At 33.7% G+C, this 24,897-nt stretch overlaps 1 protein-coding gene across 15 annotated transcripts in view; it reads right to left on the reverse strand.

Annotated features, from left to right (window-relative positions):
* LOC119547349 (protein pangolin, isoforms A/H/I/S) overlaps nucleotides 1–24,897 on the reverse strand; it is an 89,685-nt gene that overhangs the window by 19,212 nt on the left and 45,576 nt on the right. For 6 of the 15 annotated variants that reach the window (XM_037855118.1, XM_037855039.1, XM_037854888.1 and 3 more), the window contains 3 exons: nucleotides 14,658–14,850; nucleotides 14,237–14,402; nucleotides 4,860–4,929 (listed from right to left, as the gene is read on the reverse strand). In XM_037855118.1, the coding sequence (XP_037711046.1) occupies nucleotides 4,860–4,929; nucleotides 14,237–14,402; nucleotides 14,658–14,850 (429 nt within the window). Of the gene's footprint in view, nucleotides 1–4,859; nucleotides 4,930–5,741; nucleotides 5,896–14,236; nucleotides 14,403–14,657; nucleotides 14,851–18,273; nucleotides 20,584–21,259; nucleotides 21,433–24,897 lie in introns of those variants that run through there. The other 9 variants (XM_037854961.1, XM_037855196.1, XM_037854368.1 and 6 more) reach the window with 8 other exon arrangements.

Raw genomic sequence — 24,897 nt, forward strand, 5'->3', positions numbered from 1 at the left:
TAAGCATAATTTTCCATTAAACCTTGAGTCCGTCATAATTTAAGAAATTACAATTTTTATTTGCCTAATAGCGAACATCTTCAAGACCGGTCAAACAAATTTAATACTCTTTACAATTTTGCTCATTTATTACAGCTGTAGTTAAAATGGAGTAAACTATAAAGACATAGTCAAGGCAGTCAGGTGGTTATTATACCCGTTACTCTTAGAGTAAAATGATACATAAGAATTGTCGAAAAGTATGTAACAGGTAATGGGAAGACTTTCCGACCCTAAACAGTATATAAATTCTTGATCAGGATTACTAGCCGACTCGAACTAGCCATGAACGTCTGTCCGTCCGTCTATCTGACCGTCCGTATGAACGCAGAGATCTCGCAATAAAGGCTAGAATGTTGGGATTAGGCTTTAGATTCTTAAACAGATTCTTTTTTCAGCGGGGTGCCACGCCCACTCTAACACCCATTATGCTAAAACGCCTAAGGGCTTCAATTTTTGGGATGGGATTTGTTTTGATAATCAATCCATCTTATTGCCCAAAATTTTTAAAAACGAACCATCCATTAACAAGTTTAAAGCAAATAAAGAAATCAACGTTAGGTGGCGCAGTGGCGTGGTGCGCAACTCTGGAAACAGTCGCTTTTCTGCCTGCATATCTCCGTCTCCCTCGCACTCCCCTTTGCTGAGTAACGGGTATCTTATAATCGAGACCATCTACCAAAGCGTTCTCTTATTTTTTTATTTTTTGGCGACGATTTTAGTGTAATAAACAAGGAAGAACGCTACAGTCGAGTACCTCGACTATCAGATACCCGTCACTCAGATAAAGGGACCAAAGGGAGATGGAGATATGCGAGCAGTAAAGCGAGATTGAAATGCGCCACCTATATGGGTTTACGGGTCTCAATATATGGTTATGTTGGCGGTAGAAAGATTTAAGCGTTATGATCGTTAGAGTGGGCGTGGCAAACTTTTTTTTGGGTCAATCGATAGGTATTGAAGAGACTAGTACATTTAAGTTCAAATTGTTTTCTAGCATGCAAATTGTGGGCGCCTCAGGTTTGGGCGGTTTTGTGGGCGTTATAGTGGGCGTGGCACATACGCGTAGCAAACTTGCGCTGCGTACAAGGCAACGGAATCTAAATCTAAAATCCTTATTCTCTATCTTTGATAGTTTTCGAGATATCAGGGTTTATATTTACGATTTTTTAAAGTTTGTGGGCGTTAAGTGGGCGTGTCAAACTTTTTTAGGTCTATCGATAGGTATTGATGAGACAAACAGTGGGCGTTGCACACTGACGAAACAAACTTGCGCTCAGGAATCTACATGCCAAATCCCAACTTTATAAATTATTGACTGAGATTATAAAAAACAATTCAATAAAAAAAACAAATGGAGATATTTCCTTGGGAACAGACTCAATAGAAAGCTACATGAATCCATTTTAAAAGTAAAGTTATTGCTTTAGAATATTCCGTCCCATCTTACATATATTAGCATTTTACTAGATTAAGCCAAAGTCGACTTCAGCTGAAATTTTATTTTTCACAATTATTGTAGGTATGAACATACACAAGAATTGTCAAATGGAAAAACACTTTTTCAACCAGGTGAAATTGCTGTGAATTTACTAAAAAAAAAAACAAGAAAGGAAGTTAACTTCGGCAAGCCGAAGTTTGTATACCCTTGCAGCTATAATTATTAAATTTAAAAATACAAAAAATGATATTCCCAATAGTATAAGATAATATGCCAAAAAACACCGAAGCTATCATTTGTTTCATATTATTTTCCTACCAATTTTCCGATCGTTCCTATGGCAGCTATATGATATAGTCGTCCGATTTTGATAAAATTTAATTCGAAATTCAAAACTAATTAAAAAATGTTATTTCCAAGCTAAGGAGGTTATATGCTAAAAAAAAACACCAAAGATATACATTTAAAAAATTTTTTTTTTCGATTATTCCTATGGGAGCTATAAGATATAGTTGTCCAATCCGGCTGGTTCCGACTTATATACTACCTGCCTTACCTACCTACCTACCTACCTTTTTAAAAGCTCTTCATTATTTTTTTTTTTTCAAAAAAAGTTGAACATGAACAGTATGGAATACAAATCACTGTGGACGGCAGTCCACGTTGTGACGAAACGCACCAGATATGTCGTTTGAAAGGTATTTCGAAATTCTTTGTTCGCCTTTATAACATGATTTGTCTGGGCGTATTAAACTCCAACTCAGGACCTTATTCTTGAAATTTTAGATGATGTTAAAAAATGTAATATTAGAAACTTTAGTATTACCACTTTTGGAAAACTCGCTTGTGTTATATGTTGTTAGAAAGGTACTTCGAAATACATATTGAATTGCAGCTTGCCGAATGTCAAAAATTTAGAAAGTGTATTTATTTAGTAGATCGTATAATACAGTTTCGTTACAAAAGTTGATATCAGAACTTTTGTTTGTTGAAACTGCGATCGCCACTAAATTTAACAGTACACTTCAAAAAATGTATACTTAAGTTCTGGGCTTAAATGAAACAAATTAGTTCACAAAAATTAATAAACAATATTTTTTTTAGTTATCGGATTTTGAAAAGAAACTAAAAACGATTTAATGTCACCAAATGCAGAAACAAAAAGAAAGGAAGTTAACTTCGGCAAGCCGAAGTTTGTATACCCTTGCAGTTATAATTATTAAATTTAAAAATACAAAAAGATAAGATAATAATAAAATAATATGTCAAAAAACACCAATGCTATAATTTGTTTCATATTATTTTCCCACCAATTTTTCGATCGTTCCAATGGCATCTATATGATATAGTCGTCCGATTTTGATAAAATTAGATTCGAAATTCAGAGCTAGTTAAAAAAATTATTTCCAAGCGTAGGTGGTTATATGTTAAACAAGAAAGGAAGTTAGCTTCGGTAAGCCGAAGCTTATATACCCTTGCAGCTGTAATTATTAAATTTAAAAACACAAAAAATTATATTCCCAATAGTATAGATAATATGTCAAAAAACACCGAAGCTAAAATTTGTTTCATTTTATTTTCTACCAATTTTCCGATCGTTCCTATGGCAGCTATATGATATAGTCGTCCGATTTTAATAAAATTAAATTCGAAATTCAGAACTAATTAAAAAATGTTATTTCCAAGCGTAGGAGGTTATATGTTAAAAAACACCGAAGCTATAATTTGTTTCATATTATTTTCCTACCAATTTTCCGATCGTTCCTGTGGCAGCTATATGATATAGTCGTCCGATTTTGATAAAATTAAATTCGAAACTCAGAACTAACTAAAAAATGCTATTTCCAAGCTTTGAAGGTTATATGTTTAAAAACACCGAAGCTATAATTTGTTTCATATTATTTTTCCACCAATTTTCCGATTGTTCCTATGGCAGCTATATGATATAGTCGTCCGATTTCGATCAAATTTAATTCAAAATTTAAAACTAATTAAAAAATGTTATTTACAAGCTTAGGAGGTTATATGCTAAAAAACACCAAAGATATAATTTTAAAAAATTTTTTTGTCCGATTATTCCTATGGGAGCTATAAGATATAGTTGTCCGATCCGGCTGGTTCCGACTTATATACTACCTGCAAAAGGTATAAGACTTTTGGGAAAGTTTCAGCCCGATAGCTTTAAAACTGAGAGACTAGTTTCCGTAGAAACGGACGGACAGACGGACATGGCTAGATCGACTCGTCTAGTCATGCTGGTCAAGAATATATATACTTTATGGGGTCGGAAACGTCTCCTTCACTGCGTTGCAAACTTCTGACTGAAATCAATATACCCTCTGCAAGGGTATAAAAACACCAAAGATATAAATCTTTTTAGTTTTTTTCCGATTATTCCTATGGGAGCTATAAGTTCCGGCTGGTTCCGACTTATACACTACCTGCAAAAGGTATAAGACTTTTGGGAAAGTTTCAGCCCGATAGCTTTAAAACTGAAAGACTAGTTTGCGTAGAAACGGACGTACAGACGAACTTGGCTAGATCGACTCGTCTAGTGATGCTGATCAAGAATATATATACTTTATGGGGTCGGAAACGTCTCCTTCACTGCGTTGCAAACTTCTGACTGAAATCATAATACCCTCTGCAAGGGTATAAAAATTTAATTATCATACCCTACAAGGTACTGTTATAAATATGATGTTTGCACTTTTGTAATGCGCAAAAGATAAAACCCAAAGTACCAATCATATATGAAATTTGACGAGTACTCCCCAATTAAATTCTCCTGTTTACAGACTGTTAGCCTGTTAAAAAAATGTTTATAGGTAAAAGGTAAACTCTTTTTGTACCATAACAATTTATCTCCATAAAACTTTTTATTTGAATTTATTTATTTTTGGAGAATTTCTGTACGCTTGAATACTTGGAAGATATTGAATACTTTTTTGTAGACTTTTAAAAAGTATCTAAAAGCACCCAGGCAAATCAGATTTATATAAATATCTCGCACAACAGTTTACATGTTACATACATTTGGACAAAGAAATAAAATGAAACGTTATAGACAGTCACATATTGATAGTATTTGTTTTCTCTGCACCGTAAATACTATACACACAAAGTTACAAAATATGTAATGTTTAAATGACATAATTTTCTGTGGTGTTATTTCTCTACGGTGTACAGGCTACTAATATTTTTTTTGCCTATGTCGGTAGTCGCGTGATACCTCGCAAGTTTTACGAAAAAAAAACCAATTGGAAGTTTTTTATTTAATTCATTGGAAAAATAATGCTTGCGTGAATCTTGTAATTTTCTTTGTAGTAACGTTTAAAAAAATATAGGTACAAGGCAATGCAAACCAGCTGAAACATACCTGCAAGGTTTGCACCATTGATTCTGTTGATCCAGACCAAATCGGGCTCGGCATTTTTTCATATTGTTACCTAGGGAAATGAAGGTAATTGTAATTTAAAAATGGTATAGTATATATATTTGTGAAATTGTAAATGATTTGTTAGTAAGCTATGTCTCGATAATTAGTGATGTGATTATAAACAAAAACTAATATGGGTTATCTCGCTAAAAACACGTTAGGCCAATCATCTAAAAATATATTAATTGCAAACGTACAAAACAAAGTTTACTCTTTCAACTTTTTTAGAAAATCATGAAACGTACTTGACTTATAGAATACAAATATTTAACGTTCTTAACTTATTTGAGAAAAGAATACCTATAAAGAATACCCTAAAAATATATGCATGCGTTGCTGTGGTACTTTAAAATTTTCTTAAATTTACAACTTACTAATGATATCTTATTCATGCAATATATAAATAGTACGAGTATTATAAAAAGGTAAATAATTTTTACATTTTCATGCCACTTAAGTAAATATTTAAATTCAAATTGAACACACGTTTTTTGTACAGATACAATTTTTTTGTTATATAGTTTGAGAATACGGTTTCTATTGAATTTTGAATACTTGTATACCGACAATAGTTTATGTATGTCGCTTGCCAATCTTTATGATCCAATATATTGTTCGAAATCAGTTCCGATTTTAAATGCGATTTTATGAGTAAATGAGAATGTAATATTTACACACATGAATTTTTATAGAATAAATTAAAATTAAATCAGGTCTCTATCAATACTCTCATATTTGACATTGTTAATATTAAATTGATCTTTTCTGGCTTTAAATAAACTGACTTTATTTCATAGAATAGTTTATGAAAATGTATCTAACCTCCGTCGTTGGTATCTTGCTTCCGCTTCCGTTTCTTGCCCCGAGAGGCATTTGTACGAGAGCTCCAATCGGGATACATTTGCATGTGCAGTTGTCGCTCCCTTCGCGCCAACTCGTAATACTTCGCTTGCTCTTCACGCCCCAAGGCATGCCACTGGGTGTGGGATAAACGCGATGTTTCGCGAAAATATAATATATAATAATAATATGCAAGATGTATCGGTATTATGAAATACATAATCAGCCAATTCAATGATTTGCTTTTAAGTGTATGTGTTTAAACAGGGCTTTAAATACCAAACATTTGGCACATAGTTAAAACTATGTCTATTTAAAGCTAGGGAATAATGCCAATTGACCTCACGAACGGATCTTCCTAAATTTTGGAGCCTAGCCCGAGGTTAACAACAAATTCATTTTAACAGCCAGGCCTTCAATCTTTTATTTGCTGACAGCCTTCTCTCTTATACATTTTCGCAATGTTTTTTAGTATATGGTCTCAAATTTAATTACTTTTATTAATATTTAAAATTTTTTCAATTGAACTGATTAATTTTTCTATTTGTTCTCGTGTGAAACATTTTATGTGATAGAACTCTTATTTCATGTTTATCAGTCTGAATCTAAAATACGGTTAGGCCATTGCTTAAGTCTGAAAAATTAGGGTATTGTAATTAAATCAAAACAAGGAAGAACGCTAAAGTCGATTACCTCGACTATCAGATACCCGTTAATCAGCTTAAGGGGCCAAAGGGATATGAAGATATTGATAAAGATGAAGAAATTGAAATGCGGCACCTACCCGCGATCTCGATATATGGTTTTGTGGGCGGTCGACTAATTTAAGCGTTATGGGCGTTAGAGTGGGCGTGGCAAACTTTTTTTGGGTCAATCGATAGGTATTGACGAGACTAATACATTTCAGTTTAAAATTTTTTCTAGCATGAAAACTGTGGGCGCCACAGGCTTTGGTGGTTTGTGGGCGTTAGGGTGGGCGTGGCAAACTTTTTTTTTAATCAATCAATAGGTACTTACGAAACTAATATATTTAAGTTAAAATTTTGTATCTAGCATGAAAATTGTGGGCGCCACAGTCTTAGGCGGTTTGTGGGCGTTAGAGTGGGCGTGGTATATTCGCGTAACAAACTTGCGCTGCTTACAAGGCTACGGAATCTAAATCTGAGATCCCAATTCTCTATCTTTGATAGTTTCCGAGATATTCGCGTTCATACTGGCGATTTTTTTAAGTTTGCTGGCGGTTTATGGGCGTTAAAGTGGGCGTGACAAACTTTGGGTCAATCGATAGGTATTGATGAGAACAATACATTCAGTTAAAATTTTATTCTAGCATCAAAACTGCACACAGTGCAGTTTTGGGCGGTTTGTGGGCGTTAGGGGGGGCATGGCACTCTTCTGAAACAAACTTGCGCTTCGTAAGAAGCTCAGGAATCTGCACGCCAAATCCCAATAGCCTAGCTCTTATAGTTTCCGAGATCTCAGCGTTCATCCGGACGGACAGAAAGACGGACATGGTTAGATCGACTCGACCAGTGATCTTGATCAAGAATATATATACTTTATAGGGTCGGAAACGCTTCCTTCTAACTGTTACATACTTTCCGACTAATATAGTATACTTTTTTACTCTACAAGTAACGGGTATAAATATACTACTGTCCAAAAATATAACTGCTTCGTTCGTTGCACATATATGTATTACTTCAAAGGCTTGCTTTTGTTTGTTTTGCTGATTAGACGACAAAATTTGTACTGTAATTGAAAATTGTTTTCTGCAATGTGATGAAGAACACCACTAATGTGGCAGAATTTGTGAGAGTTAACCCGTAATGCATGTACTAAGGTACTGTCATATCTGAGTTCGTTGACAATTGTAAGAATATGGTTACAAATGGTTTAAATAAAAAATATTTTATACTTCAGGAGTTCAATAAAATGGAAATGCCACGGACCCCAAAATTTGTTTGTTCATTCCTTTAATATTTGTTAAATTCTTATACAAGACAGCAAAATAAGCGAATACTATTCATACGAAAATTAAAACAAAACCATCTCGATAAACAGGTTTGTTCCTTATACAAAAATAAAACAATCAAAAAAAACGCTATAGACGACGGCCTCGACTATTATATACCCGTTACTTAGCTAACAAAAAAGCACCACCTATTGTTCATTTATATCGTCTGCTTATGAGATTTTATGAACACCCCACATAATGTGAAACATAGGTGGCGCTAGGAAATTACGTAAGCATCCGATTTTTCGTATGAATACATCTCCTTCCCTATCGTATTGAGTTTGCTAATTTTTAAGTATTATTGTTTGGTTATATTATTGATTATAAGAACAAAATCGCATTAACATTCTTACAAAATATTAAAAAATGTGTGTGAGTGGGCTTGGCACCCAGCTGAAACAAACTAACGCTGCGCAGGAAGCCCAAAAATCTACATGCCAAGTCCAAACATTCTAGCTCTAACAGTTTCCGAGATTTCAGCCTTCACACGGAGAAGCGGACATGGCTAGATAGACTCGGCTAGTGATGCTGATCAAGAATATATATACTTTATGGGGTCGAAAACGCTTCATTCTGTTACATACTTTCCGACGAATCAAGTATACTTCTTTACACTACAAGTAACGGATATAAAAATGTATGGGCTTGACGCCTAATAAAAAAATTAAAAAAATCGCAAAGGTGGGTCCGTAAATATCCTTAATTAGTATTTTAGTCTGCTCTAGCAGCAATTTAATCAAAATCACCAATACACCAAATATAAGAGCTCTACCCTCAAATATGTTTTATTGAAGAAATGCGCCTTGGCCAGGGACCCAAAATCGACGCAGTGAGTCATATTTTGGTCTGAGACTATTATAGATGGTGTGGGTATATAAGAGGGCCGTGGTTGCAATCCCTTTATTGTGGAACACGACACGTAAAATAAGTTCGGAGGGATCAGATTCCCACTGCGGAAGATAGGTATTAATCAATAAAATCAATTTCAATTTACGTTAAAACAAAATCTTTAAAAATGAGGCCGCTAGACAGACAGTCAGGCGTGGCCCTTTGCTGAAACAAACATGCGCTGCTTAAAAGCCCCTAGCATCTGTATGCTTATTGCCAACTTTCTAGCTTAAATATTTTCCGAGATCCCAGCGTTCATGCGGACAAACAGAGAAACGGACATGGCTAGAACGACTCGGCTAGTGATCCTGATCAAGAATATATATACTTTTTACGTTCGAAAACGCTTCCTTGTAACTGTTACATGCTTTCGTCGAATACAATATTCCCATTTGCTGTACCAGTAACGAGTATAAATAGTACGTTGCCGGTAGTTTTTTAAGGAGACCGGAAAATAAAATACAGCTAAGCGTTCAAACCGAAATTGACATTTTCACTTCGAGATCATAGATTAAGTTGGATGAATTATTCAAGCACAACTATCACCTAACTGCAATTTCCGTCAACTTTTTAAGATCTTTTGTTTGAAAAGTAATAAAAGTTTAACAACAAATTTAGTTTTTTTTTTGTGGTTTTTTATTTAGGTAAAGTGGTCTAGATTACACTGCTAAAACTTCAATTCGAACGATATAGACAGGATAGATATACTTATCGAAAAGATGTAGACTTTGAGAGTTATATTCTTCAGGTCGTTTAACCTGAAGTAACGGATTTCAACCGAGATTTTCTCGAAACCACGACTTGGAAGCCGTTTCCATTGGCTAACTCAATAAGTTATGAACATATTTTCAGCACCTCCAAAGCTACTGCGTGAACGAAAAATTTTTAAATATATTAATTTTTACGAATGTAAAACTCAAAAATATTATTCCTCAGTTGTTCTTTTTTTCCCCAATTCCTTAATTCAAGCAATAGATTTTAAAATACACTAACGTACAAATGTAAAAAATAAAACTAAATATACCCAGATTACAATTTTCATATGCTGCCGCCACAAACTTTTCAGAATTGTGGCGTTAGAGTGGGCGTGCATGAACGCTGGGATCACGGAAACTATTCAAGCTAGAAAGTGGGGATAAAGCATACAAAATCCAGAGTGTCACGCTCACTCTAACGTCCATAAACGCTAATAATACTAAAATCTGTCTAGCGCCCACATTTTTGAAGATTTTGTTTCAACGTAACTTTAACGTGATTTTATTAATCAATACCTACATTTAATAATCATAACAACCGAATTATTATTTAAAAAGGTTTGAATTACTAAGTGAAAAAGGCCTTGCATGGTCAGTAGTACCGCTACCATCCGCGAAAAAATAAATGGCGTGGAGTTTTATTATACCCGTTACTCGTAGGGGACCCGATTCGACCCCATAAGGTATTTACATTCTTGATCTGCAATACTGGCACTAGGCATGCAGATTTTAGAGATTCCTGCTCAGCGCAAGTTTGTTTCGTCAGTATACCACGCCCACAAACCGCCCCAAACTGTGGCTCCTAAGCTTTAATGCTAGAATACAAATTTTATTTGAAATGTTACGCGAATATGCCACGTCCGCTCTAACGCCCAACACCAGTGTCGATTATCGTGCTAGAAAAAAATTGTCGATTGGCCCAAAAAAAAGTTTCGCACAGAGAGTGGGCGCACCCTAACCCACATAACGCTTAAATCTGTCTGGGCGCATTACACTCTCGATTTGCTGCTTGCTTATCTCTCTTTGGTCTCTTTAGTTGAGTAATGGGTATCTGATGGTCGAGGCACTCGACTATAGCGTTGTTCCTTCTTTTTAAATTGGTCAATAGACAAAACACTGATTCTTGTCTTAAAGTTAGTTGATTATCTGGAACCTGATAGTCGAGGCACTCGTATTTGGTATTTGTGTTTCTTCTAAAATTGCACTTCGAATGACCCCTCATTTGTTAAGACCCGTTTAAAAGTTATTCCAAAAACAAAATTTTGAGGGACTTTAAAAATAAAATTGGTGACGATTTGTTTGTCAAAAACGTCAGTCTAGGGTCTCTGGAATCACTTTTAATGTGTAAACAATCTTTAGTTTTAAGGCTTTAGGAAAAGCCCGCCATAAAATTGCGGTCAAGATAGACCGCCATTCATATTTAAAAGTTAGCTGTTGTAATTTAAATTTTCCTGTTTATATTTTGTAAAATATATTCATACTGTTGGACGGATTGGATAAGATAAATGACAACAACCAACTTAAAAAGATAAAGGGCTGGGGCACTACTATTATTTCTACCGTAGATGTCTTCTTTGCCCTTATAATCCGCTTAAAAGAAATCCTAAAATAATTTTGAGTATAAGGTTCGAAAGATAAAAAGTTACATTTTTCGAATGATTTGGCAAACTAACAACTCAAGAATACGTTCGTATGTAATTGCACATAAAATATAGCAAGAAACAGCTCTTTACAACGTTGACCTTCATTTTCTCAAAATCTGTGCGTAGGAGAACATTTTCGTGAACATTTAAAAAAGTTCGGTTCAAAGCGGTTAAGATCTATATTTGACAAGTGTAATCAAATTAACAGAAATTTATATATTTTCACCCGTTACACGGTCTGATTCGTCGGGAAGTATGTAACAGGTAGAAGGAAGCGTTTCCGACCCTATAAAGTATATATATTCTTGATTAAGGTGATGCTGTATATATTGGTAGCTCTCGTATGAAAAATATGCACAACAAATGAGCATACTCATATATGTATCAAATATTTATAAACAAACATGAATAAATAAACAGCGATTACCGAAAACTAAAGCAAAACCGCTTCGAGTCGGCGATGGGCGACTTTAGTCAATCGATTTGAGAATTTATTTTTTAAGGCATGACTTATTTTTGTTAAATTTTTCCACTACTTTTTGAAAAACACCCTAGTTTGTCTGGAAGTACCAAGAAACACACTTTTAGAAAGTTTTTTTTTATACAAAATCATTTTACGTCACAAAAGATGATTTCAAAACTTTTGTATCTAGTGCCATCGTCACTAATTTTTTACCTCGTCATGAGGTGATTTAGTTTCTTGTAAAGGGACAACATATAATAGTTAGCGCCCTGCATCTGTAGTATACTTAGGCATAATTAAAAAAATTCTCTTATTTTAAGAGTTTATCTAGTAAATGAATCCAAAAAACCAATTTAAACTGTATACGTTTTTAAATTTTATTATCGTCGATTTTAAGTACGAGCGACAAAAGTATTTCTCTCGAAAATTCTTTAAACAGTTTAGACATGTATGATGCTCTAAAAGCTTTTATAATTGACACACTTTATTGGGTTATAACTTTTTAATGAATAATCCGATTTAAACTATTTTTGTCATGTACGTATTTACAAGTCTCTTTCAGCAAAGTGCTACGCCAACTTTAAAGCCCTCAAACCGCCCAAAACTGTGGGTGCTACAGTTTTAATGGTGTAATAAAAAATTAATTGATATAATTATACAGGACCTATCAATTAACCCAAGCAAATGTTGCCACGTCCACAAAATCCCCTATAAACCTTAAAAAAAATTTGAGTATCAACGATGATATCTTGAAAACTTTAAAAGCTGGAAAATTGGGATCAATCTAGAGATTCCTGTGCTGCTCAAGAGCATGCCGACACGCCGATAACTGTTAAGATCGGACCATTAGGCGGACAGGCGTTAAATCTTTACCTTTTAATAATGATTTCACGCCCGTATCAAGCAAGAACATCGTCAATGACGTCACACCCAGTAGATAAAAGTGTATATTGTAAAAATGTAAAGTAGATACAATGGTAAAAGTATATTTATTTGGGAGTTGGTTAGCTGATTAACGGGTATCTGATAGACGAGGCATTCGACTCTAGCGTTTCCTCTTGTATAATTTTCTGTTCTGCTCTGTATACACATTGCTCCCATACGAGCCAATGATCGTTCTTTCCTTTCTTGATCTACTTATTTTCGGATCGTTCTTACATTAAATTAAAATACAAGAATTCAAAAATACATACAAGTCTATGAAATGAAAATCTCGATACATAACTTCGTACATACAATTTTCCGTGCTCATGTTATATAAATATTTTCATTTCGTAAGCTTTTCGATTGAAGTTCATAATAGGGTTCGCCCATAATAGTGATAGTAAGATAGTTTTGTCAAAAACTACCAAATGCAAGAATTATGTTTTAAAGAAGTTCTTTAAAAATAATCGTTTTCTAATACGATATATTTTAAAGCTTGGACTGATCGATCTTCAATACGGTTTCGGGCGCATGCTTTTGCCAATTCTATTCCAGATGCCCAAAGTAGATTAGGTTAATAATTTACTGTTGGTTGCCAGATTCTTAAACAAAGAATCGGTTGAAATAAAAACGTATAAGAAAATATCATGTTTTAAATATTTTTACTAAGCTTTTAGTAAAATTCTTTTGCCAATTTTTATATCAGCGACACTATTTTACAGCCAATCCTTTTAGAAAATCCCGAATTTAAAAATACTAGCAACTAGTTTTTATCTGTTTTTCAAGTTCTGAAAAAAAATAAGGGGGCCGTAAAAATAGCTTAGTACGGGAAGAATTCATATTGATGTACGCAAGAATTCTAAACGAACTCGCCGCTAAGTAATTTCCGTGGCACCCCCGATTGTAATATTATAGATCTATTAAATTGTTTCCATTGCATAAAATCAAGATTTTTTAAAAATCAAAACCAAATTATATTTACGATTTTACAAGTTTGATATATATTTAAAACATAAGGAACACTTTCTGGTCCTTCTAGTAAATGCCGAATAACTTTAATGTTGTTCCATTTGAGTTTCACAAGTTAATTGGCTGTAAGTTAGCGGGATTTGTTAATTGTGTTTGTGTTTTGTGTTCGTATATGAGTATTTAATCTTTATTGATAAATAAGTTTATTCCTAATGACAAAACTGCATTTAAATATTTAATGAAAATACCATACATGAATATCTAAAAATGCATTCAAACGCAATGTCCCACTGACACATTCAGTTTCATGTCCTTCTTCACTCTTTAAGACCCATAAAAGATTAAGCCCATTACATAACATTTCTGATTTAACGATCTCACATCTCACAATCCTGTAACTTAAAATTTTTAGTCAAAGCTTAACTAAAATCTATGTTTGTTACGAATAGGTTAGTTCATCGATCCCTATTTTTAAAAAAGGTTAAAATTACTATCTATGTTTACATTGACTAACTATGGCTAAACTCGTCTAAGCTATTTTCAAATCTACAAAAGCAAAGATGTACATCTTCAAAATGGAGATACATTTTTGTACTCTTTTTAGGTACTTTACAATATTTAAATATAATTCAAGTATTTACACAAATTACATAGAGGTATTTTTATTTTATTGTTATTTCTAGTTTTAGGGTAGTTAGTTGTTGATGTTAGATGTGTGCTTTAAGGTGTATGTGTGTAGGTGATTTAATGAAATAATATAAAAGTGAAATGCAATAAAAAGAGGGAAAGTGTAACATTTTGAGAATTTTGTGCAGTACCTCCCGAATCCGTTGTCGATCTGTCTTTTTTTCGCTTTTTCTTTTTTGACACGTAACCATAGTTATCTCGTGCGCTCCACCCCGGATACAATTCCATATGTAATTGACGCTCTTGTCGAGCTTTTTCGTAATATTTGCTTTGTTCTTCGCGGGAAAGTTCGTGCCACTACAAAAGTATTATTAATAAGGTAATCCATTAGAAGCAGTTTGTATAATATATGTATGTTTAATCGAAAAATCGTATAAATCACATGTCTTATGTTTTTCATATTCCATGTGTCCATTTAACGAAATTCGCTTTAGCTATGGCGCGCTTTACGAAAGCGGCATTTTTTTTTAGATCCCACAACTTTTCTAATCACAATAGAATTTGGATCAAACTTACTTATATAAATCGAAGTTATGTTACTAATTGTCTTACCCGTCTTCCCAATATCTGATTAATAGCAGCCGATTCTTTGAGTGTACATTCGGCAACTACTTTAGCACGCATTTCCTTCATATAAAGCATAAACGCATTTAGTGGTTTCTTGATATGGGGTTTTTTTTTATCATTTGAAGTCTCCTTAGCATCGTTTGATTGTGTATTCGATGAGTTTTTTGTATCCAAGTTCCTAAAAAGAAAAACGTAAAGTGTATAGTATTTATATTGTATACCCTTGCGGAGGACATTGTATTGCACAAGTTTACATGGTCCCAAACGATTAACGCAAATTAGTGTTGGACCTCTGAATCACAAAAATATAAACAACTTTTTTTTTTGATAGGAAAGTTTTTTGGACTGTTTATGTATCATTAAAAATAAATTCATGGTTTATCTTTGCCACACATATCCTTCAACCATATTGATCAGAACTACGATCTATTGAGTTTAAAATAAAACACAAGATTTCAAAATTGTGTGGATACGACACAATTTGTGAGATGAAATATAATAAGTACAAAATGTTACACTTAAAACTTTAGAAACTCTTAAAAAAAAGCGCCTGTGATCCAGGAGACCAACACTAACAAAATGTTATATTTGTAAACTAGTGTTATCGACTAGCATTACCAGGTGCGGTTCGATATTGCTTTAATGTTCTGTCCGTCCTTCTGTCCTTTTCTTTAGAAAGTGGTTTAAAATCTATCTGTATAAAATTTTTTCAAAGGCCTTTTTTCTATTGCAGGTAATATATATATAGGACAGATGATTATACCATATAGCTTCCTTAGAAATGATCAGAAAAGTAATAGAAATAATAGAAAATAACACTTTCGACTTTTAGATACCCGATAACCGGTATATAATTAGTAATGTCGACAGGTATTGACAAAATAAAAGCATCTTAAATTATCATTTAAATTCGAACCTCAAACTAATGTAAGTCAATAAATAACAACAATATAAATGCATTTAAATGCAAGTCTAACAACAAAACTGTGGGTGCCACAGGTTTTTGCGATTGGTGAGTGTTGAAGTGGCACCCGCTGCGTAGGCACCACTAGAATATGCTTGTCAAACCCCGAATCTCCAGTTGTTACAGTTTTCAATATCTTGACGTTCATACAGACGGTCAGGCGGAATATCTTCCTCAATTAAGGGTGTCACACAAGCCGCCACCGGTTTATAACACCCACAGTTGATTTGGAAACTAACCAAACATACATGTCGGTGTTACAAAAGTACTGACGATTTCCCTTTTTCAAAAAAGCACCAGTGCTGGGTGCTTTATCCATTTTTATTAAACTTGCTTTGAATATAAAACCGCTGATTTGCTGCATGTGCCATGTAAATGGGTATTGATAATAAGAACACAATCTTATTTAAACTCATTTAGTTTAAGACGCGTTCTAGTGTTATGGTCGTTTGTGTGCGTTAGAGTGGCCGTGACACCCTGTTTTTTCGAACATGCACTACTCAGGAAGCTGAAGAATCTACATTCCAAATCCCATTTGTAGCTTTTATAGTCTCCGAGATCTCAGCGTTCATACGGACGGACAGAAAGACGGACATGGCTAGATCGACTCGACAAGTGATCCTGACGCTTCCTTCTACCTGGTTCATATTTTCCCACGAAAATACTCTACGAGTAACGGGTATAAAAATAATAATAAATTCCAACTACCCGCTAAGGTACATATCGGACACAGCTTGCAGACTGCAAGAGCTTTATTACTTACTATGAATGTTAAGGCAAGCAACAAGAAAAAGCAGTTGCCCTCGATATTGTTTTGCAATATTTGCGCTGGAAACTTTGAGAAGCTGCTTTAAATTCCATGCTTGGGGTTTAGAAATTCAAAGTTTGGTTAGAACATTTAAATTGCAAAAAATAAACGGTTTCAAACATTCTGACTAGAGTTTTTAGAATAAAACAAAGGGACGGTAGTGTCTACATAGTTTCTTTGCTTCTATACTTTACAGATTAATTTTGTTGTTCTTGTAATAAGGTATGCTGCCTAGAACGAATTTTTTTTAGGAAAACTAAAGTGTCCGTCTGTCTGTCCGTCCAGGTGAACGCTGAGGATCTCGGAAACTATAAGACCTAAGCTATTGAGATTTGGCATGCAGATTCCTGAGCTTCTTACGCAGCGCAAGTTTGTTTCAGCTATGTGCTACGCCCACAAACCGCCCTAAACTGTGGCTCTTACAGTTTTGATGATAAAATATAAATTTTAACTGAAATGTCAAGTTTGCCACGCCCACAAACTTCAATAAATCGTAAATATGAACGTGGATATCTCGGAAACTATCAAAGTTTGAGAATTGGGATCTCAGATTTAGATTCCGTAGCCTTGTACGCAGCGCAAGTTTGTTACGCGAATATGCAACGCCCACTCTTACGCCCATAACGCTTAGATCTGTATACCGCCGCAATCTCGCTTTGCTGCTTGCATATCTCCATTTCCCTTTGGTCCCTTTAGCTAAGTAACGGGTATCTGATAGTCGAGGTACTCGACTATAGCGTTCTTCCTTGTATAGTAATTATTTTTGATAAAATGTTTGTAGCTAGATGACACTTTTTTTCCATTTTTGTAAATAGCTAAAAGTAAAAGGGTATATGACATAACCATAACCTATAACCATCTTCCTCACACTCCCATTATTTAAGTAACGGGTATACGATAGTCGATGACACCGACTATAGCCTTCTATCTTCGTTTGAATTCTTTACTTCTGTATTCCTTTTTGACATCCGATCTACATGTTCGGCCTTAATCCTGACTACCGTTGGAACACCTTTTTATTTTTTGCGTTACTTTGAAGAGGTGTGCATAGCAATTTTGTTTAACTTCAAAATTTAAAAATTTTAATATAAACATAAATTCTTAAATTCAAAGTTGTACTGCCTCCTCACAAAAAAAAATACCTTTGGCAAGCTGAAGCTTATATATGTACACATATAGCATTACATAAATATTAAAATAATGTTACATTTCAATTGACCAGCATATATGTTTTACAGAAAACAAAATAAGGCAGCTATAATATATGGTTTCTAGTAACATTTTTGTCAAATTTATTTCGTAATTCTGAATTATTAAAAAAATGTTGTATACCAGAACATAATACAAAATAACAAAGCTGTAACTATTTTCCTATGATTTATCCGGTCGTTCCAATGGCAGCTATATGATTTAGATGACCGATTTTTTTTATAATGTATTTCGAAATTCTGATAAATTAAAAAAATTATACTCCTTAAAGTAGAAGATAATACGTCACTTTATCTTTAGGAAATAGTTGTCCATATTCTTAATAATAACAAAAACTAGCCTAGCCGACTTCAGCGCCCACGTATCGCAGAAAGTCAACGATTACAAGACTAAACGCCTCAAAATTACTACCCCAAACTAGTCACAATTTTAAGAAAAATCCATTTGCATCCCAGGATCAGATTATACTTTGAAAATGTTATTTTATCTCATATTCAATACCTATCGGCACACCGAAAATGGTTTAAATCGGACCTTAAGTATATGATAGTCGGGACACTCGACTATATCTTCCCCTTTTGTTAAATTGAAGAACAAAAATATAGGTAATATAAATTTACATGGGTTTTATCTTGGTTCCAATACTTAAGTCATACGGAGCATCTAGCATTGGTACAATTTCAGACTCGAGTGTTCCAGTATCTGCCGTTAATGCGCAAAGCCGCGCCTTGAACATATTGGTTATGGAACGTTCCTGCGTGGTTGTCACAGCAATTTTAATTGAAGGTGTGGTCGTAGAAATTTGAGGCGCCAAATTTTCTGCTGTTTTTGATGATTTTGGGGAAGTAAGTAGCTGGTATGAGAACTCCTGATCGCCACTACCCTTTATAATTTTAGATGTAGAAGAATCTGAAGTCAGAGTTTCAATACGCCTTGCAAATCGTGGTTTTCTTCGATTGTGACCTAATCCAAAAATTCCAGATACTATTCCAGTCGAGCAGCCACTGTTACTACTTGTCGAAGGTGTAGAAGGTGCAGTAGGAAATTCGGAAAAGAACGAAGGGTCCGTAATGATTGACACAGCTGAGCCTTCCCGATTGTTACTTAACATATTAGGGGATTGTGTTGTGACACTACAATTTTCTACAGCGTCAGTAAAGTTAGAAACAGATGTGGAAGTATCAGGCACGCGTAGCGTGTTTGCATTAGATGATGAAGACAATGAAGCATATTCTAAAATAATCTCAGCTGCAGTGGTACACTGTTCAACCTCCTCTTTATGCCGAAATCTCCGCTTATTAGTATGCCAAATGCAAGTGGGTATTAAAGTTGTTTCTTCGAAATCGCTCTTGACGCCATCACTGTAGACATCAGGTGTGGTGCTAGGTACACTAGATTGATGCATATTAACAGCTGAAGCTAGTTGTAGTATTATATCCTCTATTTCGTTCAGTGTTTTAGGTTTTGTCGACCGGCTTTCAACTTCGAGGTGCTCAGGGTCAATACCAGTGGTTTTCTTAATTGAAAGCTCTCTTTCTTCAGATAATGCTATCGCAGCCAAAGCCATAATGGTGTGTGTTGGCGTAGGACTACATTCAACACCTTCTTCTGAAGTGAGTCCTAAGCGTTGTAAACTTCGACGGTAGTAGAGCTCAGCGCTGCTCCATTGATTATAAAGCCGTTTTACTTGTTCAAGTACTCTTTCAATTGACTTGCAATTCCCATCTAGTTGTCGCCCCACAGTTGCCTCAAGTGCTGAATCCGAACCATTATTTACATCGACGTGACATTGACGCACACTCAGGCTTTTCCTGAATTTAGCCGATAGTACAGAAAGTTTTTCGAGTCTATTTTTAACGTCGATTAGTACGCTTTTGTTTTCCCGGATAAATTCACACGTATGTTGTAGGTCGTACTCATCTGTGCACTTCGATTCCTTACTTTGGATAAATTGTTGTGCTTTATTTAAAATAGAATTACAATTTTCCAATTCCTGCATGTTTTTTTGCGCAGTCCTCTGATTTTTATGAACTTTAGTAAATTCAAATAATGGTTGATCCTCACATCTTGAGCAATTTTCCAAATCGTTAGTTAACTCAATATTGTTATTATTATCTTGCGAGGATGGTGTTCGTGCCAGTTCATCTTGTCCAATCATAGGCTTCTTTAATCCTGCGTGGTGAACCATATTTGGGGTCCTATCGGTAAATTTCTCCGACGAGAAATCTTGTTCTGCTAGGTGTGGCTGAAAAAGCCGTGCGTAAAAAAGTTGCGTGGCCAAAAGCTGCTGCTGCGAGCATTTTTGTTGATTTAGCATACTATTAGTGTATATACAAGAGAATAGTTCATTTTGATTGCGATACACCTCTTCTTGACAGCTTTCTGTTTCTGGTGCTGTTTGCCAATGCTGAGAAATAGCTTTCGGCTGGCGTAAGAGCAGTTCGGACAACGACGCTGCTATTCCTGCCGAACTTCTTGATGGGACAACAAAGATTTTTTCCAAGTCATTGCTAGTACTGTTGTCATTGCTAGTAGTGTTGTCAGATTTCGTATATTGGTCATAGGAGTTATCAAGATTGTCCTGGTCTATTTTTAAATTATCAAAAAAAATGTTATGTTGCTTTACTCGTTGTTCTTCATGGTGTCTATTTTTTTTAATGTTTATTAATTCTTTTGAATCCGAAGTCCTTCCACCATTAGATGATCCACAGTTGGGCATTCTAGGTATTTCAATAGACCTACTGCTAAGATCCGTTGAATTTCGACCATTAGTTAGACGGTTATCAAATTTTTTAAGTCTATGCTCCTTACTAGTCGGAAAAATTGGAGCTTCAAACTGTAATTTGAAAAGGTTTGGATTTAATTTGTCTTTGATCTTAGTATTTCCATTCACTTCCATAAGCTCTTTTAACTGTTGGATATTTTTTACCCTTCGACATGATATTAAATTAATTTTATCAGATCTTTATTTTTGATATAATTTGTTTGCATTAATAAACAATGTCTATGTTTTAAAATTCAAAGAGTCAATTACTTCATTTATGCACCAAATTAATTGTATTCAAGTCCGTAAAGTTGTTTTTGCTTTGTTAGGTTTCATTGGTATGCGACCTTTAGAAATACTAGGTATTAATATTTGTATGTTTTTAAATCATGAAAGTTAATTTAATTTAGTTTACTTCTCAAATGTCGAAGAACGGGGTGTCAGTAAGTTACCCATCGCCCGCCTGTTGCAATGCAGTTCATGCAAGTTAAAAAGTAGTTTACTTGTATATAATCTTTAGTTAAGAATTTCTAATTCTGTTTACATTTTTATTAATTTTTATCATAAATCTCGTGTTACAGTCGTTTATGTTTCTACATTTGTATGTATGATATTTTTTCGAAAAAGGTTTTTCTTTTGGATTACAGTTAATTTAAAACTGGTTTGCATTCAATTTATCATTTTTAAATAAGTTCTTTTGTACCATATTTTTAGAAAATGATAAACATATTTTTTAACGTTGAACGGGAAGAGATAACTGGCACACAGTTGGCGATTTAAAGTTTTTTTTATGTTATTGCTCAATGGTTACATTCAGTTCATTTTCTTTGTCTTAAACATACAATTTTTTACACGGTTAATTATTGTTTCCAACGAGAATATTTTGTTAATTAAGAATGTTGATTCACTATTCCCGAATATTTCTGATTTATTTTTAAGCATCCTTTTTATTAAATTGTTTGCTTATATAAATTTTCGCAAAATTGTATATACTGCCACAACAATTTTCCGAATTACTCTCTTTGGGCCATTAAAAATAAAACTTAACGATGAAGGTGCACGAAGTCTAGCCGAACAAAAGAGACCAAGGCAAGCCAGCGACACGAATCAAAATGACTGCGTAAGAGCCATTGCGCACACACTTATTTTATAGAGAACTCTCATCCATAATGTTATTTTTAACCCGTTTGCAAATAATTTAAAAATTACTTTAAATGTAAGACAATTTCGCATTAGAGTCGACATCAAATTATAAAATTAGAACGTTACATTAAGATAAAATATTATTGTTTTTATTTCACGTAGACAACTATTGGTGTAGATTTCAAAGTGTTGTTTACATGTAAATTTGCGGGATTATATACATTGTACGAATATTTTACGTGCAAAGTACGTTCAAAGCTAGTTTTGCCTCATAGGTTTTGAAACCAGATAGCTGAAAGTTTCATGGATGGTAGATATTAGTAACATGAGCTTTGGAATTATTTGTGTTACGTCGCGCTTGTTTCGGAAAACTGTAATGCAATTACAGTCGCGTAAAAAACTTATGTACATTTCTTTAATAAAGCTCGAATTTAAAAGTTTTAAAATTTCAAGCTTCAGCACATCATTACTTTTATGCTTTATTGCTTCAAGAAGAAGAAATTATTAGCTCTTTAAATATATGGTTGCCACCTAAAGCCCATAACTGTGATTGATCACTACATTTTATTTTAAATTTTTTTAAATATGTAGATAGGTATTGGTAAAAAAAACATGCTATGAGTTCGATCCCACTAGAAGTCAACATTTATTTTCCTTTTTTGTGCAAGATTTTAAAATTGAATTTTTGAACAATTTTGTGTGCAAAAGCAAAAAAAAATGTACATCCGGTTAAAATAATAATCAAAAAATTTGTTATAAATCTAAATTAAATATTTTTTCCCTTAATTGGGCAAAAAGAACTCATTTATTTCCCTGTAAGGTTTAATGACTATTCTTATTCTACTAAATAGCAATTCAACAAGATGCGTTGAGCGACCTAATACACTCAAAATAAAAGTAACCTTAAAGTCAAGGCAATAGACCTATTTTGCCTTCAAAACAAGCTCGCCAAAAATTGTAGGGTAATTTATTATCTAAAATTTAGGGGCTTACATTTAAAAAAAAAAAGAAAATTTCTTGGATAAAGAAAAACGTTTCTAAAATGTAGAAATATTTTTAAAAAATAAATACATGTTCATTTATACATACAATGTATATGCGTTTATATTTTGATTGTACATATGTAGGCATCTTAGTAATGTATGTATGTTATGATGTTAGAATTTTTTAAATGTTGGTTGAATATTAAGTATTCCCCCGAATGTGCCTGTGGTTAGAGAAGTAGCTGTCGATATAAATAAGAACTGCGGGGGAGGGGGATGGGGAATAAAGAAAATTTTAATAAGTTAATAATTTGTCTTCCTGAAAAATACAACACACATAGTGGAAGCAGACAAACACATGTGAATTCTACATGTAGAATTATGTACTATTTGCGTTTTAGGTATCTATGCCTTTAAATGCAATTTATATTAAGTGTAGCCATGAAAGTTCATAGTAAAGATCTTGAAAACAAAATCTGTGCGTCTTTATTTACATAACTGAACTTTACCGTTTGACATGGTCATAAGATAATTTTTCATCAAAAACATAAAAAACAAGAAAGGAAGTTAGCTTCGGCAAGCCGAAGCTTATATACCCTTGCAGCTATAATTATTAAATTTAAAAACACAAAAAATGATATTCCCAATAGTATAAGATAATATGTCAAAAAACACCGAAGCTATAATTTGTTTCATATTATTTTCCTACCAATTTTCCGATCGTTCCTATGGCAGTCGGAACCAGCCGGATCGGACAACTATATCTTATAGCTCCCATAGGAATAATCGGACAAAAAAATGAAAAAAATTATATCTTTGGTGTTTTTTAGCATATAAACTCCTAAGCTTGGAAATAACAATTTTTAAATAATTTTGAATTTTGAATTAAATTTTATCGAAATCGGACGACTATATCATATAGCTGCCATAGGAACGATCGGAATATTTGTGGAAAAATAATATGAAAAAAATTATAGCTTCGGTGTTTTTCAACATATAACCTCCAACGCTTGGAAATAACATTTTTTAATTAGTTCTGAATTTTGAATTAAATTTTAGCAAAATCGGACGACTATGTCATATAGCTTCCATAGGAACGATCGGAAAATTGGTAGGAAAATAATATGAAACAAATTATAGCTTCGGTGTTTTTTAACATATAACCTCCTACGCTTGGAAATAACGTTTTTTAATTAGTTCTGAGTTTCGAATTTAATTTTATCAAAATCGGACGACTATATAATATAGCTGCCATAGGAACGATCGGAAAATTGGTAGGAAAATAATATGAAACAAATTATAGCTTCGGTGTTTTTTGACATATTATCTTATACTATTGGGAATATCATTTTTTTTTGTTTTTAAATTTAATGATTATAGCTGCAAGGGTATATAAGCTTCGGCTTGCCGAAGCTAACTTCCTTTCTTGTTTTAAATTTGTTTTTCCTATTATTCCTTTGGGAGCTATAAGATATAGTTGTCCGATCCGGCTGGTTCCGACTTATATACTACCTGCAAAAGATATACGACTGTTGGGAAAGTTTCAGCCCGATAGCTTTAAAACTGAGAGACTAGTTTGCGTAGAAACGGACGGACAGACGGACATGGCTAGATCGACTCGTCTAGTGATGCTGACCAAGAATATATAAACTTTATGGGGTCGGAAACGTCTCCTTCACTGCGTTGAAAACTTTTGACTAAAATCAATATACCCTCTGCATGGGTATAAATATATTTTAAAAAAATAATAAACGAAAATAAAATAAGTAAATGGGTGTCATTGGGGCTCGAACCTATGTCACACCGTCTGCGCAGCATCCCGGGCGCTGACAAGTTTTGAAATTGAATATTTCGGTACGACGAATAATGCAAAAACAAATATTTATATTTTCCAAAAAATATTTATTTTTATTAGAAAGTGTTTCTATTTTTGAGGGCAAGAATAATTTTAAGGTTAGGGAATTCATTATTAGAAAAGGTAATGCAAAACAGTTTTATCTTTTCGTTAGCCTTTCTACTTCTCAGGAAATAATTTCTAAGTATAAGGAAAGTTTTTCTTTTTTAAGGGCGATTCTAGTTTTTGATAACCATTCTTATATTTAAGTAACACATTCTTAAATGAAGCAAAATTTCCTTGGCATTTGAAAAAATTTTCTTGTATTTAGAAAAAAAAATTTTAACGTAGTTTTTTAAAATCTATGGTAAATTTTATTTTTAGTAGAATTACCATGACTTTTCACACTCTTAAATGATGGTAAGAAGGAACACAAAGTTAAATAATCTTAAAAAAATCAAGAATATTTGTCGTTTATTTATATAACTTATTTATTATCTTAAAAGCAATTTACCATTTA

Source organism: Drosophila subpulchrella, chromosome 4 (assembly GCF_014743375.2).
Source record: "Drosophila subpulchrella strain 33 F10 #4 breed RU33 chromosome 4, RU_Dsub_v1.1 Primary Assembly, whole genome shotgun sequence".
NCBI lineage: Eukaryota > Metazoa > Arthropoda > Insecta > Diptera > Drosophilidae > Drosophila > Drosophila subpulchrella.